General features: G+C 37.8%; 1 protein-coding gene across 1 annotated transcript in view; it reads right to left on the reverse strand.

Annotated features, from left to right (window-relative positions):
• LOC136864456 (inositol hexakisphosphate kinase 1) overlaps positions 1–20,746 on the reverse strand; it is a 181,960-nt gene that overhangs the window by 97,478 nt on the left and 63,736 nt on the right. The window contains exon 4 of the mRNA XM_067141467.2: positions 18,548–18,723. Within this exon, the coding sequence (XP_066997568.2) occupies positions 18,548–18,723 (176 nt within the window). The remainder of the gene's footprint in view (positions 1–18,547; positions 18,724–20,746) is intronic.

The following is a 20,746-nucleotide window of genomic DNA, read 5'->3' on the forward strand; positions in this document are numbered from 1 at the left end:
AAAAATACCTGTTTCTTTAATAGTAAAGGATCTTCTAAATACCAATTATCACGACTCTAACTTCTTCAGTTTTTGATTTATATGTCCTCATGAAAGGAATTCAACTCCTTTTCGCTCCTGCCCCCCAAGATGTTTTCCCTCCCAAAATGCAGTTTTCTTTGTTTTAAAGGAGATCAAAATACCAATTTTCACATCTGTAACAACTTTAGTTTTTATTAGATGTATTCTCGTGCAATTAAGTCAATTCATTTTTCAATTCTTTCACCCCTCTCCCCCTTCATTGGATTTTCCGAGGATACGTGTTTCTTTTCACCCCTTTTCAGCCCTCCTATTGGGAATTTCTGAAAACAAAAAAATACGTGTTTCTTTATTTTTTATGACAATTCTAAACACCAATTTTTACATCTGTAAACTTTCAAAGTTTTGAGATATAGATACACTCATTTTAAAAATTCATTCCCCTTTTCACCCTCCCATTAAATGGATTTTCAGTTGATAATTTTCTTTTTTTCATGTCATAATTTCTCAAAGTTTGCGATGTGACTTTTCAATTAAATACTGAATTTGTTGTTATATAACTCTGCACATAAATAATTCCTCTACTTCTGGAAATATTAAGATTATTTTAAACTTTGAAATGCTTATTTAAAATAGCTTGATGTCTGAAAAACCCGGTCTCTATCTACTAGTAGTGTATTCTGAAACAGTAAAATAATAACCAGCAGTCCTATTATAGTGCTTTATAACATACTCTGTTGCTTTCAGTTGGAAATTTGTTGACTGAATCGTTCTTTTTTTTTTTTTTTTTCCTGTTGGTCAATCATTCTCCGAAGCAGGGGTTTTTAACCTGGGATCCTTCGATGCCTCGGGGCCCATCGGTGGCCTTCAGGAATTTCGTGAATGTCAAATAAAATTTAACATTTTTATTCACTATAATTTTAATGTAAACAGCAGAAAGTTATCTAAGATATGTTATTTTTAGCAATGCATATTATTAATTATAAATCATCACAGTTAAATGCTGAACTTTGTCTTTACACTGTGTACAAGTTTTAACCCTCGAGCTGGGGACCATTTGTCCTGTAGTCCCAAAGCTGTTTTACTGGCGTTACCCACTATTAGTATAAAACTGCCAAAAAATCATCGACAAGTTATACTTTCAAAAAATAGTACATCATTTTATCCACTAAATTGCGAGGAATGTTGCTAAAACAGTTATTTACCTTCCAAGAAACTTAAGCCAAAAAATTTACTTCATTTATAAAGTTATGAAGTCATGTATCGTAGTCAGGGTCCAAAGCAAGGATAGGATAGTGCTAATGGGTGATTTCAATGTGAGAGTTGGAAATAAAACTGAAGGAAACGAAAGGGTGATTGGTAAATGTGGGGAAGATATGGAAGTTAATAGGAATGGGAAGCGTCTGTGCTAGTGTGGGTTTGGCAGTTACGAATACATTCTTCAAGCATAAGGCTATTCATCGCTACACTTGGGAGGGTACGGGTACCAGATCCATAATAAACTATATCTTAACCGACTTCGAATTCAGGAAATCTGTTAGGAATGTACAGGTTTTTCGGGGATTTTCCGATGAAACAGACCTCTATCTGATCTGTAGCGAACTGAGTATCTCTAGGCCTAGAATAGGGAAAATTAAATCTGTCTGCATACGAATAAGGGTAGAAAATCTCCAGGACAAGGAAATTAGACAGAAGTACATGGATATAATTAGTGTGAACAGTGGAAAGTAAGCAGGTTCGGGATATAGAAAGAGAATGGGTGGCATACAGAGATGCTGTAGTAGCAACAGCAAGGGAATGCCTAGGAACAACTGTGTGTAAATATGGTGGAATGATGAAGTGAGAGCAGCTTGTAAACGTAAAAAGGCTTAACAGAAATGGCTCCAAACAAAGGAGGGCTGATGCAGACAGGATTGTATATTGATGAAAGAAACAGAGCAAAACAAATAGTTGTTGAATCCAAAAAGAAGTCATGGGAAGATTTTGGTAATAACCTGGAAAGGCTAGGTCAAGCAGCAGGGAAACCTTTCTGGACAGTAATAAAGAATCTTAGTATGGGAGGGAAAAAAGAAATGAAGAGGAGTCATCATCATCATCAATGTCCCGCTCTAGTCGTCCGGGTGTGGTTAACAAGCCTCCTCCACTACTTTTTGTCCTTCCACTTTTCCTGCCCCATTACTTCCACCACATCCAATCCAGCTTCTCTAATGTCCTTCCAAATCCGATCCATCCACCTTCTTTTTGGTCTTCCAACTGGTCTCTTTCCCTTAACTTCTCTTTCCAATTCCCTTCTTGCTACCCATTCCTTTCCCATTCTTTCTACATGTCTGAACCATTTGTCTTGCTTTCTGTATGTTCTGTACTAATGGTTCTGTATTTAGCTCTATTCCATCTCTTCTTGTCTTTATAACCGATATTCTTAAAAATTTCATTTCTACTGCTTGGATCGTACTATCATGCCTCTTATTAGTTACCAGCGTTTCTAGTCCATATGTTACAATTGATATGAAATACTGTTTATATAATGTTAATTTCGTTCTCTTGGGTACTTTGTCATCCCATAAAAGCTCTCTGACTTGATGGTAAAATGTTGTACCTTTACTTAGTCTGTTATTAATTTCAGGGTTGATTTCATTACTTCCATTAATAATGCTACCCAAATATGTAAACTGTTCTACATTCTTTAACCGTTCTCCGTCTATGTTCACTTGGCTTCTCTTTTTCTCCTTGCCACAGTGCATACAGTTTTCTTTTTTACTAATTACCATTCCAAACTCCTTCAGATTTTCATTCCAAACTTCCAGTCTCCTTTGTACTTCCTTTTCCCCCTTTCCCCAAATCACCACATCATCTGCAAGCACCAAAGCATTCACTTCATCACAACAGATACTCTGTTTTACAAGTTTTATGATTTCATCCATTAATATAATAAACAATAATGGCGACAGTGAACTTCCTTGCTTGAGACCTTTTTTTGTATAAAATGTTTGAGTCACCACTCCCCACTTGTACACTGCTTTTACTCTCAAGATACAACATTTTTATCTTGTTACCGTAATTAATGATTTTGGTACATTACTTTTCAGTAGGCATTCCCATACATGTTTTCTCTTAACTGTATCATAAGCTTTTTCCAAATCCAAAAATACGAAGATGATTTCCTTGTTCCTTTCCAGATGTTTTTCCATTATCGTTCGCACTGTAAATATCAAGTCTATTGTTGATCTATTCGGTCTAAAGGCATATTTTCTCCATTATTTTTAGACCATGTGATAATGGGGTTATACTTCTATAATTATCACAATTCCTATTTCGTTTTTTGAACAATGGTACAATGCTTCCTTGTTGCCAATCTTCAGGTATCCTTTCATCTATATATATAAAATAACTTGTCCTGACTGACTGACTGACTGACTGACTGACTGACTGACTGACTGATTCATCATCGCCGAGCCAAAACTACTGGACATAAAGAAATGAAATTTTGGGGATACATTCATATTAAGATGTAGGTGCTCGCTAAGAGAGGTTGTAGGAAAGGAGGAAGCTGCAAAACAAGAATCAAGGATCCTTTGAAGAAAGGAAAACTTAGTGTATGAATAATAAGAGCTGATGAAAAACTTCCAGGGAAAGATGACAAGCAGAAAGATGGCAGGAACATATTCAACAATAATGACAGGAAAGAAGTAGAGATGGTTGTGGAACAAGAAGTGTGTGTTGAAGCTGATGAAAGAGAAGACCCAACTTTGAGATCAGAATTTGGCAGAACTTTGAGAGACCTAAATAGGAACACAGCACCTGGAATTCATGCTATATCCTCAGAAATACCGACTGCCTTAGGAGAAGTCAGCATGGTGATGGTATTCCATTTAGTGAACAAGATGTACAATACAGAAGAAGAGCCGCTCGATTTTAAAAAGATAGTTGTTAAACCTGTTTCCAAAAAAACAGGTGCTGACAAGTATGAAAACTACTGCACCATTTAGTTTAGTATCCCAGACATATAATTTACAGAAGAATGGAAAGGCAAGCTGAAGTTGAGTTGGGAGATCAGTTTGGTTCAGAAATGTACGAAAATGCAAAGCAATCTTGGCTTTACATCTGATCTTACGAGTATTGAATTAAGAAGAACTTACTCCATGGGCCTTCGGGGCTGTTTTTCATTTTTTTTCAAGCCCATGTACATGCCATTTGTAGATCTAGAAAAAGCATTCCATAATGTTAAAGGGACAAAACTATTTGAGATTCTGAAGGTGATAGGATCGGATACTGAAAATGAAGGATTACACTAGCCAACATGATTCTGAAGTAAAATAGAAAATATGTTTTTTTAAATGGAAATCTATGCCTTGAATCTGAAAATGATGTCAGTTTTTTGTATCACGTCTAGTTTTGAAGCAATTCTGTTTTGTAGTAACTGCATTTGTAAGATAACGATGGGAGATGTTCTCACGCAACTCGCTCTGGAATAATGGTATATATTATGCTTCCAGGGAAGGAAACACGTGTGTGATAGCAGCTCAAGACATAAGCGAGTGCCGAAGTGCTGAGTTCTTTTTCTAGAAATTTAGATACGCAATAGTAAGAATGTGAGGGAAGTTGGATTGCAGATAAGACAGAGCAGAGTTGCTATCTTAAACCACTTGTATAAACAGAATTAATTTAAACCCCAATCCTTATCCAATGTTTATGTTCAGCTGTCATTCCTTTTCAAAATGAATTAGCTAGATATAGTCAGTTTTACTTGGGACACATCCCAGCAAGTACGCGTTTAGTGCGTCTTTTATATTCATTTGTACCTGTGCATGTGTGTATTAATGTGAATATAAAAACAGTGTTTCAATCAATCGTTTTTCACGACACTTTTATATTAGTACTGTAAGACCATCAAAGCTAGTGTATCAGGGGTGCACAGAAAGCAGTGTAAACAAAGTCCTCAAAATTTTTGCTACATTTGTGGAGTTTATGTTTGATTCCAAGGTGTGTCAAATAGACTCATTTGTGAATAAAGATTTTTTCCTTACTTCCAACTAAAAGTTGGAGATCAAGATAAATCTTTCGCACCTCATATTGCACGCAATACCTACGTCAAGGGACTCCGTTACCGGTATGACGGCAAACGAAACAATGCCATTTGCCACACCCATGCAATGGTAAAAGCAGAACAATCATTATGATGACTTATTTTGTATGACTAACGTTTTCAGTTACAATAAGAGAAACAAAAACAAAATTAAATTTCCAAACCTCTTGTCAGCTATTCGGCCCATTCCTCATGGACCTAACTTAGCAGTACCTACTCCACCTGGTAACTTGAATGATGAAACTGAAAGCAGTTCTGTGCAATCGGACGCAGAAGGAATGGATTTCGACCCACATAAATATGACACACCAAAAAACAAATTTACACAATCCGAAGTGAATGATTTGACAAGGGATTTAGAGTTAACCAAAGAAAAGAGTGAATTACTTGGCTCTAGAATACATAAGAACAATATGTTTGCATCTGGGGTTATATTTTCCTGGTACAGAAATTGTGACAAAGAATTTTGAAAATATTATACAAAAGAAGATCAACTTGTATTTTGTATGGATGTTTGAAATCTTCTGCATCAATTGGGAGAGAAAAAATATGACCCTAGCAATTGGCGCCTTTTTCTTTTACTCTTCCAAAAGACATCTTAAGGCTGTTTTGCTTCATAACAGCAGCATTCTAGCTTCGATACTACTGGCACATTTCACAAAGCTATCTGAAACATACGAGACATTAAAGTTGATGCTTGAAAGAATTAAATATCACGAGCATGAGTGGTAAATTTGCGGTGCCTTGAAGGTCATTGGATTACTGCAGGGACAACAAAAAGGCTACACAAAATTTTGGTTTCCTATGCGAATGGGATAGCAGGGCATGGAAAAAACATTGGGATACTGTACACTGACCTGAAAGGAAGCAACTTCAACCACGATCCAAAAATGTCTTGAATGTAAATCTTGTTGACCGTGAAAAGACTTTACATCCACCCTTCCAAATCAAATTGGGAATCATGAAAAAGTATGTTAAGGCATTAGACAAAAATAGTCCATACTTCAAATATATTTGGGCAAAATTTTCCACATTATCAGATGTAAAAATCAAAGGAGTATTTGATGGACCACATATTCGTAAAATGATGATAGACAAACATTTCACAGAAACGATGACTAAAATTGAGGAAGATGCATGGAACGCATTCAAAAATGTAATGACAAAATTTCTTAGCAACTTCGAGGACCCTCTATACAAAGAAATTGTAAGAAACATGTTGGAAAAGTTTAACCAACTTGGTTGTAATATGAGCCTAAAGCTTCATTTCTTAGTGTCACATCTGGACTACTTCCTTCCAAATTTAGGAGCCGTAAGTGAAGAGTAACTTGAAAGGTTTCACCAGGATCTCAAAGATGCAGAATGGTACTTCCAGGGACGTTGGGTTGTAAATATGATGGCCGTTTACTGTTGATCGATTGCACGGGACGACCCTTCCAGAGAGCACTCACGAACTTCAAAAACATGTAAATTCTACGGGAAACTGAAAAATTCGACCTAGTAAATGTGAGTAAGCTTTCAAATGATGTATTATTTACTTTGCTTGCTAACTTGCTTAATTTGTATGTTTCATCTCTCTACTCTGCATATGTAATAATTCAATCAAGACTAAGTATCAAAAATTTTACATAACTACAAAATAACATTTTGTACCATTGCCATTTAACCAGACGTGCGTGATACGGCCAAACAAAATTCATTTTTGAATTCAGTGTTATGAAATTAATTTTAAAAGTGGGTTCTTTTTACAGGCTAGTGTTATCTACAATGTATACCAAAGTCAGTCTGCAGTGCTAAGAATCGAGGGCTATGGAAAAGAAGCAGCAATTCAGAAAGGAGTAAGGCAAGGCAGCAGTATGTCCCCTTTCCTTTTCAATGTTTTTACAGAACAGGCATAAAGGAAATGAAAAAGGAAATTGGAAAAGGAATCACAATCGAATAAGAGGAAATCAAAACTCAGATTTGCCAATAATATTTTATCTGAATATCCATAAAATCTGGAGAAATTGCTGAATGGTATGGGTAGATTCTTGGAGGAGTACAAGATGAAAATAAATAAATTCAATACAAAAGTAATAGAGTGCAGTCAAATGAAGTCAGGTGATGCAGAAAAAGTTAGATTAGGAAATGAAGTCTTAAAGAAGTAAATAAATACCAGCTGAAACCTGTCAAGACAGGACGGTCAATGGGGTAAATATTTATTGAAAGATTTCCTTGTATATGACATTCCTTGTTATTTATTTTTCACAATTTTCTTTATGTTGCACCGACACAGGTAGCTCTTGCAGTGACAACAGGATAGGAAATGGCTAGAAGTGGAAAGGAAGCGACTGTGGCTTTAATTAAGGTACAGCCCCAGCATTTGCCTGCTGTGAAAATGGGAACTACAGAAAACCATCTTCAGGGCTGCCGATGGTGGGGTTCAAACCCACTATCTCCCGAATGCAAGTGATAGCTACAGGACCCAAACCATGCAGGCACTTGCTCGGAGCATTCCTTGAACTATTACCTTTTGGCACTATTGCAACTTTAAAATATCACTCTCTTGACATTGCAACGTTTAACTGGCCATGGCTGAAAATTGGCTGAGATCAGAGACCTTCACGTCCCTTGAGGTTCATTATTCATGATACAAAATGGCAAGTAAATTGGAAATTGATGCCTCTTGAAGAAAAACCAGTGTTATTTCAGATGTTTCAGGTGTTGTTACGTCAATTCGAGGGATTAGACTTCTCTGCCCAGCTTTATCTCCACTTATTATTTCCAAATCTAAACAATTCTCGTACATAGTTCTTAGAATTAGGCCCTTAGGAGGAACCGTTAGGAAATATTCTGATTTTTAAGCAGCATAACTATGGCTCCAATTTTTAGAATAAAAATAACTGAAGGCAAATCATTAATTCCAAGGAACAAGAATTATGTAGGATACTGAAGTAGCTAGCTTCCATCTTCAGTGTTAATCTGTAAACGGTAGTGTATGGTTTTGAACTTCCAGGTGTAAGCCCAACAACATTCAAATTAATTAAGAATGGCAACTTTCGAGACAATGACGACATCTTTTGCAGAAGTGAACATTTTGCTGTAAATTTCAATCACGATATCATCATGTGCTAAAATTCTGGCTGGTAGTTCAGTAACATTTGATCCATATTATCTACAGAGGGGTAGTCACTATTATGATTTCTTGCAAACAATCAGCGAATTCCATATTTTTGTGGCTTTATACGCATATTTTTATGTAAGAAGCATATTTTGAAGAAGGGTCAAAGAGTAGAGTATTTAATACAATTATAAATAATTGTTTGGCAATAAGCATATGGCAAAACATTTATGAAATCACCCCCAAGAACTATAATTTTCCCACCGGAAGGAATGGAATGTCGTTACCCATTATATATTTTAGAGGACGATTCACACACATTAATGAATGAACATTTGCCACTGGGGCTTTATCCCGTATTGAGCCGTGCTACCTGAATATCGTCAGCTGCTTTGGAATTTAATTTTAATTCAGACACCGAACTCTCATTTAAATTTAGAGGAATTTTGAATGTAATGTGCGCTCTTCAACCACTGCCAGCAAAGCAGCTGCTATTCCTGTCCACGAAGTGCAGCTGACCAGGAAGACGTCTGCCTGCGCATGCGTGCCTAGCCGCCTCCACCTCCCCTATCGTGCCACCTGTTCTGCATTCTCACTGTTCAGGCGGCCTTGATGTACCAGCGAACGCTCTAGCCAATCAGAATGCTACATTTTTTAAACAAGTTAAAAATATATGGCAAGAGATTTTTATGCTTTTAAAGACACACTGCAAATCTACAGGCAAAGAGCTTCCGTTAGAATGCTTTACAATGTCAATTGATTCAGCCCTTCTCTGAAATTTGCAGACACAACCATCAACCTAGTGTTTTAAATATATAGATAGATTGTTACTTGGGTAGTAGAATAACTTATGATGACTAAAGTAAGGAGGATGCAAAATGCAGACTAGCACACGCAACAAAGGAGTTTCTTACCAAAAGAAATTTGCTCACTTCAAAAACTGATATACAAATTAAAAGATTTTTTTTTTGTTGCTAGTGGCTAGCAGCTAGTGGCACCGACACAGATAGGTCTTATGGCGACGATAATTAAAAGACTTTTTTCGAAGACTTTCATCTGAAGCACAGCACTGCATAGAAGTGGAACATGGACAGAAAGAAAGAGAATATGAACTTCTGAAATGTGATGTTACAGATGAATGCTGAGGTAAGATGGGTAGACTGAATTACAATAATGAGATACATAAATAAATAAACAGATACCGAGTCAACTTGGTGACAGGAGAATTTGGCAAAATTTAACCAGAATAAGAAAGAGAGAATGACAGGCCCTATCTTAATATATACCCAGGACTTATTCAGTTAGCTTTTGAGGGAAATGCAGGTGGTAAGAACGGTGAGGATAGACCAACCCATGAATATGAGAAGACAGATAAAGAGTAGATGTATGATGTAATAATTATGTAGAAATGAAAAGAAACAAAGGTAGGATCTACTGCTGTATGAAGAGGATACTATTTTGATGAAAAGTTTGTGGAAATTTATACCTTTATAAAAGGCTCATGAGAAAGGCTTGTTAATGTTAAAATTTGATGAAGAGGATCAACTCAGAACAAAAATAACAGAAGAAATTTAGTAGGCCTAATCATGGTTCTGGGTTAATGACACTGTGCAATGCTTTGTCTTTTATCACTGCTTACCTGTATGCGACAATTTTTTTGTCACTCATTAAATGGCACAAAGTGGGAAGTTCTTGGTGTTGCAACTTTTGAACATGTTTGAACAATCCTTTTACGTGTCAGAAAACTATACATGAAACTGGAAAATGATGAGCCATGTGATAACTCCTTTCTGGGATTAACAGCATCTGAAGGGATGTTAACGCATATGACAACAAAATAGATACAACCATGAGGTGAGTATAATGGTGTATCAGTGTGCGTCCAGTCTACCGCAGTGACGTCATGCTGGTAGGAAAGCAAGGAAAGCGGTAATATTTCTCGTGCTGTGAAGAAAGAGCATCGTTCAAAATTTACTTTTTTACAATTGAGAGACCACTAATATATTAATATTACTACAGTTAGTCTATTATAATGTCATTTATATTCTAAGTATTTTACTTTTACATTATCTACGTAATGAATGCCTTGTACATAAGAGTTATAGCTCTAGCAGTTTGTAATTTTTGACATTTTCTTGGACATTTTTCTCTAAGAATATAAGATAATGTTCTTCCTGTTTAACTGTTTTAAGCAAATATAAGATGATGTACGCCCTAAAGTTAAAATAAATTCTTGAAGAACTTTCACTGTTGGTGGTAATTGCATCATGGTTCTCTCTGTTAGTTTGTCAAATACATAGGGTTCCCACAAAGGTAGTTACCATGAATGTCATTAAATTCTTTCTCCAGTATATTTTTAAGTTTCAGTAACTCGTCACTGGGACTCATTAAATTTCCTCTTGAGACATACTGGAGCCAGTCTGGTTGTTTGTTTGTTTCTTCTGGCTGCTGAACAATTGTATCTAAATAGGAATATTTGTTATGAAACTTGTGAGCCATACAGCCTGCAATGCATTTCAAGCCTTCCTGATTAATTGTTTCTTTTGGTAGTAAAACTTCGCAAGCTACGTGTTCTGGAGTCATATTAAAATATGTCATGTCCACCTCATTTACAGTCTGATTTTCAGAGCGAAAATGTAACACTGATTTCTTCTTCTTCCTCTTCTTCGTAATAATTCCGCCCGCTAACATCATTCAAGCTTCTGCTTAGCTGAGCCAGCATGGTTTGTGTAAAGCAATAATCACAGTCATCGTTGTCATAATCAATTTCTCTGTTTTGCCCTCTCAACCCTCCAGTCATTGTTAGGGAACTGCATCCGGTTTTAAATTATGGCTATTTCTGTTCCAATAATTTAGTAGTTTTCTTAAAGGGATTTCAAAGCGCGTCTTAGCAAACTGAAGCGAGCAAACTTGAATTAAAGCAATAAGAAACTTTCGTATTAACTTAATACAGCAAATTTTATAAATAAGTATCATGTTTCAAACTATACTTGTCATTGCACCGACATGTGCTTTCCCACAGTCTGGCAAAGTCTCCATTTTTTGGGAATGAAAAATGCTTTGTCTGATCCTTTGGTTTTTCTGTAGTAGCTTAAACAGCCTGCTACTGCACAGACAGGCATTCTAAAAAATGTGACCCGTGTACATTAATGAGAATAATAACAGAGATTAAAAATGTATATGGCACGTGTTTCAATACGTGTCACATGTTTATCATACTAACAATACAACAGCGGCAAGCCATGTGGCCACAAGGGCCAGTTTCTCGCAATGCTCCTCGCGTGATATCACCTGCGCGGAAGAAACCCATTTTCGTCTCTCTTACTGACACACCATCATCTTCACATCATGGATACAACAGACATTAATGAGAATTTTGTCCAAGTGGATAGTAACAGCATGAGGAACAGTGTCGAAAGCTTTCTTATGAATTACAATTATTGTACAGGACAATAGTGACAATAGTCAGTAAGTTAACACACAGTAGATATTAGGGATGGTTTGCAGGAAGATCGTGATAAAAGAAGTAGTCAAGTCCTTGTCAATGCTTCTATGTAAATGAATCAGAACGTCCATTGAAATTATCAAGAATTAGAAAGGATGCATTATAAAGGTTTGAAACAAAAAACTAATTCATAAATATGGATAAAATACACAAACAAATGTCAAAATATCACAAAATTGCATCACCATTAGTAAAAGGAAGAAATTAAAGCTGCCAGTTTTCTCTCTTTAAGAAGAAAGAACAACTACAGTTCCATTAAAGATTATAGAGAAGTCAAAGGTAGAGAAACTCTACATTTTCCAAACTAGGCAATGTTGAGTTGCATTATTATGACCACCACCTACACCTGATGTCAGCAGTACATTGTCCATAAAGTACAGTGAAACTCTGTTAAGAAGTTTTTCAAGGGACTGCAAAAAAAAAACTTCTTAAGCAGGAAACTTCTTAAAAGGGGTAATGCCCAAAAACTTATTCTGTACTTTGAAATACATGTGAAACACACAGCCAACAGATTTCCTTGTTTGTGAACAATACCGAAATAGGCTGATATATAAGAGCTGCTTACAGAAAGCCACAATATAAAAATTTGATTGTCATGACAATATTTTTAGAGATAAAGTAAAATAATTGAACATACCATATTATAAATATATTTGATAAGAGAAGGGAACATATTAAGTTATATAAAAACGTTGCAAGGTTTGATTATTTTAGCAGGCAGAACCATGTCCTTCCACACTTCCCTTCCCTGCGAACTTACACTCTCTGCTTCGCAACAAATTGTTTTGTAAGCGAAAACCAAAAACCCCATGGCACTACAGCCCTTGAAGGGCCTTGGCCTACCAAGCGACCGCTGCTCAGCCCGAAGGCCTGCAGATTACGAGGTGCCGTGTGGTCAGCACGACGAATCCTCTCGGCCGTTATTCTTGGCTTTCTAGACCGGGGCCGATATCTCACCGTCAGATAGTTTCTCAATTCTAATCACGTAGGCTGAGTGGACCTCGAACCAGGTCCAGGTTAAAATCCCAGTCCTGGCCGGGAATCGAACGCGGGGCCTCCGTGCAAGAGGCAGGCACGCTACCCCTACACCACGGGGCCGGCTTTGTAAACGATGCCGGCTCGATTTTTAAAGCGTTCCAGCCACCCGCTCGACGCGGTAAAAGGTACCCTTAATTTGCATGAGGCTTTCTCCTGCACAATAGTCCCACTGAAAGGTATGTTTAAACTTCGCTGCTGTTTAAACCATATTAGCAGAACTTGTTCTATTTCATCGTACTTTTCAGATTTAACTTCCTTACAATTTGCTGAAGTATTCCCTGCAGAAGCAGAGATCTCTTCTTTCTTCGCTATAATATCGTTCAAAGTAGACGGCGGCATCCCCAGCTCCTTTGCCAAAGCAACACGAGAAAGTGTAGATGACTCCACTTTCCTTATAATCTCCACTTTGTCTTTTATTGTTAGTGCCTTTCGCTTGATCTCTTTCGTCTGAGTTGCGCTCATTTTCACTTTTAAAAAAAGGCTTGTACGTTGATATTACAAGTACAACTAACTTCACCTACTCCTATTCATACTAATTACGACGCTACACTATGCTTGGCAATCCGTAGCTTAGGCTTACAAGAAGCAAAGACAAGACGTGTACTAGTTTGTTAGCATGTGCTTTCTATCTTCCTCACACCCCTGACACCTGCTTCAAGGATAACGGCAGCAAATGGGAAATCTAGCAACTTACTCTTAAGAGATTCTTAGAACCTAGGCCTAAATCGCCCCTGCATTCCTACTGGTTGTCACGGCAACGGGCGTAGTTTCTGGCTGTTTCACAAGTACCGATTGGCCAAGCCAGTATTGAGTTTATTTTCCCGCTTCAATCCTCTTCATGCTATAGGTAATGAAGAAAAGAAACACATGTTCGAAGTTGGTAGAAATTAGTGCATGGAAATGTATCCGGGGTATTACGTGGGAGAGATAAAGGTGCAGTAGCAACGCTAGCACATCTAAACGTAAACAGTTTCTTTCCCCGCGAGAATTTTATTTGATGTCTCCTCATCCTTGTGCTACGTTCTAATAATGCGATGCAATAATTACGAGTGACACGATAATACAATGTTTAGCTCGTATAAAGGTAAACTTAAAAATAACTTTCAATTTTATGCCAACACGTGGTATTGCAATGCCTATGTGTGCCTCCCTCAACACCCAGTTGGCTATCAACATTCGTTCAACTTCGTAAACGATCGGGATCTTTCGGTCGGCTGTTTGGCGGCATGTGTATCAGCTGGCTGCTGGCAAATCGGCTGTTTCCTGCATAGAGTCGCGAAGTTGTTTTTATTCACCTCACTAATAATAGACACGGAAAATCTTATCAGTTTAGTTCAAAAACGTAATTTCCTCTACGGCAAGGCCCACAAGTATTATTGCAACAACGTAAGACAGAATGCCTGGAAGGAAATAAGCAAGGGAATGAAAAATCAGACAGGTTAGAATATTCAGTTTTGTGGTAGGTTTACAGTAATGTTGTGGGCAAATGCACTTTACGGTTTTTAATTAATGTTTAGGCCACCTCGATTAATGACTTCACCCTGTCGCGGCCCGCAAATTACTGCATTAAAGTTTTATCAAATCATTCATTGCGTACTTTGTTTCTTACGTAGAATCCCGTTCGATTTTATTCCACTATAGTAGATGGAACGGTGGAGTGGAAATTTTGACTGATGGGTTCGATTCGATTCCACAAGTCGAGAGTGAGCATCTGCTGTCCGTGTTGTCATAGCGTGACGTCATATGGCCGTGGCAGGCCCGCACATGTTCCGTGACACCAGACACACACCGCGAGCGCGCGTACGGTCTAACACAGGGTGCAACTTGCGCGGAGACTGGAGGGCTCTAACCACGGGCTGCTTTGAGCGGACGTTTTCTATCTCAAGGGGCTCTAAAATCTGAACTGTTTAAGCGGGAAATATATTTACAACAGAACACTTTAAACGGGAAAAATATGCATATGTCTTAATGCAACTGATCAAGGGACCAAGAATATCACACTTCTTAGGCGGGAAAACTTCTTATGCGGGAACTTCTTAACCGAGTTTCACTGTATGTCACATATCATGAGCTGGTGTACAGGGTATATTAGGTATGCGATAGGCTGTCTGCACACATATTACTCATTGCTATTGTAGGTAAAAGGGGCGATTTATCTAAGATTCAAAAAAGGGTAATTATTAGCTTTTGTGCCAAGGATGGTCATATTTCTGAAACAAGAGAGTTTGTGAACTGTTTGCTTGCTGCTGTGGTAAAAGTGTACCTGTGAGTGGACAAATGGCAACACTTCGAATAACCAATGTGCAAAATGCGGAGCACCATGCTTTTAAGACAAGAAGTGATTGTCGGCTATGAACGTGCCTAAAATGACAGTTCTGGATACCTTGGTGCATATGGGGCTCCGAGTGGGTGTCTAAGGCGAGAAACTGTGGAGAACATACATCCTGCAATCACTGCTAGAAGAATACAAGCCGGTGACTGCAGCACTATGGTCAAGGGTATGTTTTCATAGCATTCTCCGAGACCAATCCTCCATGTGAAATGAACCCTTGAAAATCTTGAACATCTGTGAGACCACATGTTCGCTCTATGAATCCTTCATTATGCACCCCCTAGCAGCTGTACATCTTGGATAAATCACCCTTTTTACCTATGGCAGCTGTGAGTAATATGTGTGCAGACAGCCGATCGCACACCTAATAAACCCATAGCCTGTACACCAGGCAATTTGGCTCCAGATAGGCCTACCTGTGCCAACCTATTAGCACTTTACTAAGTTATTTTCAGTCCATACATCTACTGTCCTTCTTGCATATGGCAGTCACTCTGGATATTAGCTGGGGGTCATAATAACATGACTCAATTGCGTACATCCCAAACAGGATAGGACTGACTAGAAAACTACAATTTCCGCTCCTCACTGATTATCTTCGATATTTCTTCTGACATGCAGGAAGTGGAATTATAGTGATTATCTTTTTCCACAAGAGACTAATTATGATGGTCATGCAGTTACAAAGTTGTAATTTCCAAGTGGCCACAGTGTAGAACTATATTCAACTTACATGAAAATAAAAAATAAAAAAGAATTAAAGTATACAAAGCATAAGAACAACATTCATGTCCTTTGCTATTTCTATCTTCCACCCACAGATTGTAAATTCATGCATGCAAATTTTGTTTAAGTCAAATGGTACACTTCTAAAGAAGATAATCTTGAAGTACACACAAAACAGGCTAAAAATTTCAACTTGCCTTAAGTGGATGAAGAATCCCTTGAACAGTGCGCTGATTTCATACATGCAGGGCACATTCTCAGCATACCTAGCCTTCATTCTATTTTAAAACATACTTCTGCTAAAGTCCCCATCCAAAACTACACTGCACAAGCACTTTTAATCTATAATAATAATAATAATAATAATAATAATAATAATAATCTCTATGCTCATTTACTGTATAAAAGGAATTTAACCTGTATCCACTTTTCTAAAATTTGGAATAAGAATAGATAGGTAACAGATTGATAATGAATGAACTTGTACAAAGGCAATGTTATTAAGCAATATTCCACAAAATAAAAACAATTAGGATGGTACAAGGCTGGTCCCATACTTGAAATGTATCAATCTCCTTAGACTACTTAAGCAGGCAGGGAAAATTAATAGATGAAGCCAAACTTTCATATATATTGAGGGTTTCAAATTTCTCATAAGCAAAAAAAGTTCAATAAGCAAGAATTAATATTAATTGATGAACCATATTGTACCGGGTGGTACACCTCCACGTCGCTAATTCAAACTTTGCGCCTGTTGAAACTCCCCTACTGGAGGAAGTCTGAACTTTATCTAATGGGTTAATTTTAAAGTTTCTCAGAAGATGTCACTACTTGGAAATTTTGAAGTTTCTGAACTGGGTCGTTTTCGATGTATTTTTGTTTTACCTGTAGTAAGAAGTGTGAACTTTCTCTTCTAGAGGACACTACTGAAGAACTACAATGGTGCACCCTAGTGGGAAGTGAAAGAACTGTTTTTTGGAGAAATTTTTATTTCAAAAGTTTGTTCCTTGTTAAATTTCTTTCTGTTATTGTTTAAGTTGGCTGTATAACCCTTTCTTTCCCCTTGTTTTGAATTTAGCCAATCCCGAATTTCTTTAATTAATTTATGACCAATCAGGTGTATCGTCTCCAAAGGGGATATATTGCTTAACCCTAGCCAATAAAGTTTTTGTGGGAGGGTGTTCTCATTCCTGAAACGCCTCGAACTTTCCGCGAGGGTATATAAACTGCTGATTTTCGGGTCTCCGGGCCACTTCAGTAACATCTTTCAGTGTGTAAAGTACATAGCAGGGGGCGGGAAGCGCCTCTTTCTTTGGGCAGCAGCTCATCCACAAGGTAATGGCCGTTTAATATCTTATTTTCTTGTTAGCTCAGCAGTTTAACTCTCGGGGCAGGTCCGAAGCTTTTCCACCATGTAACTTTTCCCTAAAATGTAAAGACACTTAGTATCTATTCTCTTTTAAGCTACATATTGGGATAGAGAGTGCTTAACCCTCTCGAGCTCCCACTCATATTGCATTGAGGTGAACTTATTTTTCACAACCGTTTCTTCCTTAACGTAATGTAAATTGTTTCTTTCTAAAGTCACCTCTTTAGTATGGGATTAGCCCTTGCATTAACGGCCTAGTGCCAAATAGGTTTTAAACATATGGATTAGGAGTGCAGATCGCCTCCTCTCAAATTGGTATTTTAGAGGCCATGTAATTAACCTTTTCTCACTTAATAGGCCTCAGTAGGTTGGGTATTTTACCCCTGTGTTTATGTCCTTAGAGGACAGCTTGAAGGTGGAATTTGGTGTGGCCTTTGATAGGCTAGAACGTTGAGAGCTGGTTGCTCTTCCCAAATAAAAATGTGTTTTCTGCGTGCCTCGAGGAGGCTTTACTGTGTAATTGGGAGCAAGTGCTCCTGGGCATGATTGGGGTCTTCTGCCCCTTTGTTGAATTCTGTATATCGTAAAATTGGGCTAATTGCTCAAGAATTGTGTGTTTGGCTCTCGGAGCCCAAATCCTGTAACTCTGTAATTGTACATTCTCGAATAGTGGCTTTGCTACTCTGTACCTGCCATTCTTGTTATTTCTTGATTTTGCAAAGAAAATATAACCTTGTTAAAATTTTAATTAACTTTAATTTCGTAGCCTGAGACCTGCTCACCCCCGCACCTTCTTTCACCTCTGCTGTTCCACAGATACCTCGGAACACATATAAATTCAAAATGTCTGTCTCCTGTAATAATTAAACAATCCTAAGTCCATCAAACAATAATGGCTTATCAAATATTTGAAACCCTCAAATGAACAATAAAATTTTGACAAAAAAAGAACACAACATCCAGACAATGCATCATCTAATGATTTGTTTAATAGCTAATGAATCCAATTCTCAATTACAAAATTGAAGATACTTATATGCTACAAAGCACTGATGCACAAATGAACATAAAAAGATCAAAACTTCAGACTTATAATTGAAAATAATTGAATACCATTAAATTAATACAACAAAGGATATAACATCTGGCAAGAACTACTAAAGGGATAGTTGAACATCAGATACTAGGAATAAAAAAGCCATGCTAAAAAAGGCATGCCTCAAATCAATACCAGTACACCCTCAAGTCTTGGCTGAAATGTATCACTGAACATTCAATATTATAAAAGAGCTGGTGATGCAATCATAACAAGCAGAAACTATTGAGGAGATCATCCCTAAGAATGGTGCACTCTGCTACATAAAAGCTTGATCCACCTGCATTCCTCCAATGCGTGCACCTAGTTTGCCCGACGTGGTGCTCACCACCTTGTACATCTTGCTTTGCTTCTTGGGAAGGCTTGCTGTGTCTCCATATTGACGAGTCCCCATTTTCAGATCCAGAATACAAGGAAATGTAAATTTCCAAGTTAAATTCTCCAGCAATATAAAATCTGTTCCTATTTAAGGATAAATATTTAAAATACTTTGAGATCCTAGTTCTAATCTAGGCAAAAATTATTAAATGCAAAATATACTTTTTTAAAACATTTTTTACGTCGCAGAGGCACAAATAGGTCTTATGGGGACGATGGGATAGGAAATTACTAGGAGTTGGAAGGAAGCGACTGTAGCCTTACTTGGTACAACCTCAGCATTTCCCTGGTGTGAAAATGGGAAACCATGGAAGACTATCTTCAGGACTGCTGACAGTGGGATTCGAACTCACAATCTCTCGAATGCAACCTCACAGCTGCACGCCCCTAACCACATGGCCAACTTGTTTGGTAGAATACAATGTAAGGAGACCATTGTATCAGAGAAGTTGAAACTGCGCAGAATCTTCACTGACAAGAATATGTTATTGTTGCTTTGTTAAGATGTTTTTGACAAGACTTCATCAGCATTGCCTACTAGAGGTAGTGAGAGAGAATAAATTTCTCTGATAACTCATGGTATCATTACACGAGTACAAGCCAATAAATAGATGACGACTTGACATGCCACTACGTAAGGGTGCATTCTGGAAACAAAAAAAATCTATGTTCAAAATACATGGTCTCAAATTACAACTACACATGTTTACTGAGTTGTAGCTACAGCTTGTTTTTGCAATTGTTTAGCTGTGACTGCTAGTAAGGAAGGAATATCAGATGCAAGCCTCTATGTTAGGAAAACTCTGTGGTTGGGATGTTATGAGTGGAAACATATTTTTTAAAATGTTATTTGTTTTATGTCCCACTAATTACAATTTTATGGTTTTCAGAGAAGCAGAGATGCCAGAATTTTGTCCCATAAGAGTTTTTTCATGTGCCTGTAAATCTACTGACATGAGGCTGGTGTATTTGAGCACCTTCAAATACCACTGGGGAGCGAGGATTGAACCTGCCAAGTTGGGCTCCATCTGAGCTACTCAGCCAAGCTTATTTCTTCATTTCTGTATGGTTGTATATACCTAATTTGTAGATATACATTGCCTACATAGTGATAAAGTGAAGACTAGAATGGTGAGGATGACAAAATTCTGGGTTGTAGGGGCAATGTTTACCAAACATTCAGAAATACAGAAAGTAATACTGCAAAGACAGACTGATTACTTCAACCACTGTACTATGCAAATTACACAACTTAAATTACAATTCATGATAACAAAGGTGTTACTTCCACTGCACGAGTTGGGTTCAGATTTACTAAACCTTATCACTCAAGGCCAACAAGACTTCAAAGGCACAGTTCAATTCTAACAATACCTTAAAGGGTCTGTTATTAAAACAACCAGTAATGACAAAATTACGTTCTGTTCTAACCTCATTCACATAACAATGTACTTGGTAAGTAAATAAATAATACATGTTCATCCCAAAATGAAGATTATGCTGTATGCTGGAGTTGAAACAGGACAGGGATTCATTAAGATAAGTTCCAAATTTCAAATTCATATGTGTTTGGACAAAAATATACATAAATATTTCCAAATACCTCCTCTGCGAACCACGTGACCTTGCCGCGGTGGGGAGGCTTGCGTGTCCTAATGATGCAGACAGCCGAGCCGCAGGTGCAACCATATCGGATGGGTATCTGTTGAGAGACCAGACTAACGAATGGTTCATCGAAAGGGGGGTAGCAGCCTTTCGGTAGTTGCAAGGGCGGCAGTCTAGATGATTGACTGATACGGCCTTGTAATAATACTCAACATGGCTTAGCTGTGTTGATACTGCTACACGGCTGAAAGCAACGGGAAACTACAGCCGTAACTACCTCCCGAGGACATGCAGCTCTCTCTGTATGAATGATGTACTGATGATGGCTTCCTCCCGGGTAAAATATTCCGGAGGTAAACTAGTCCCCCATTCGGATCTCCGGGTGGGGACTACACGAGAGGGGGCGATCATCAGGAAGAAGGATACTGACATTCTGCGAGCCGGAGCATGGAATGTTAGAAGTTTGAAACGTTGTGGTAGGTTAGAGAATCTGAAA

The sequence above is a fragment of the Anabrus simplex genome, chromosome 2, assembly GCF_040414725.1.
Source record: "Anabrus simplex isolate iqAnaSimp1 chromosome 2, ASM4041472v1, whole genome shotgun sequence".
Classification (NCBI taxonomy): domain Eukaryota; kingdom Metazoa; phylum Arthropoda; class Insecta; order Orthoptera; family Tettigoniidae; genus Anabrus; species Anabrus simplex.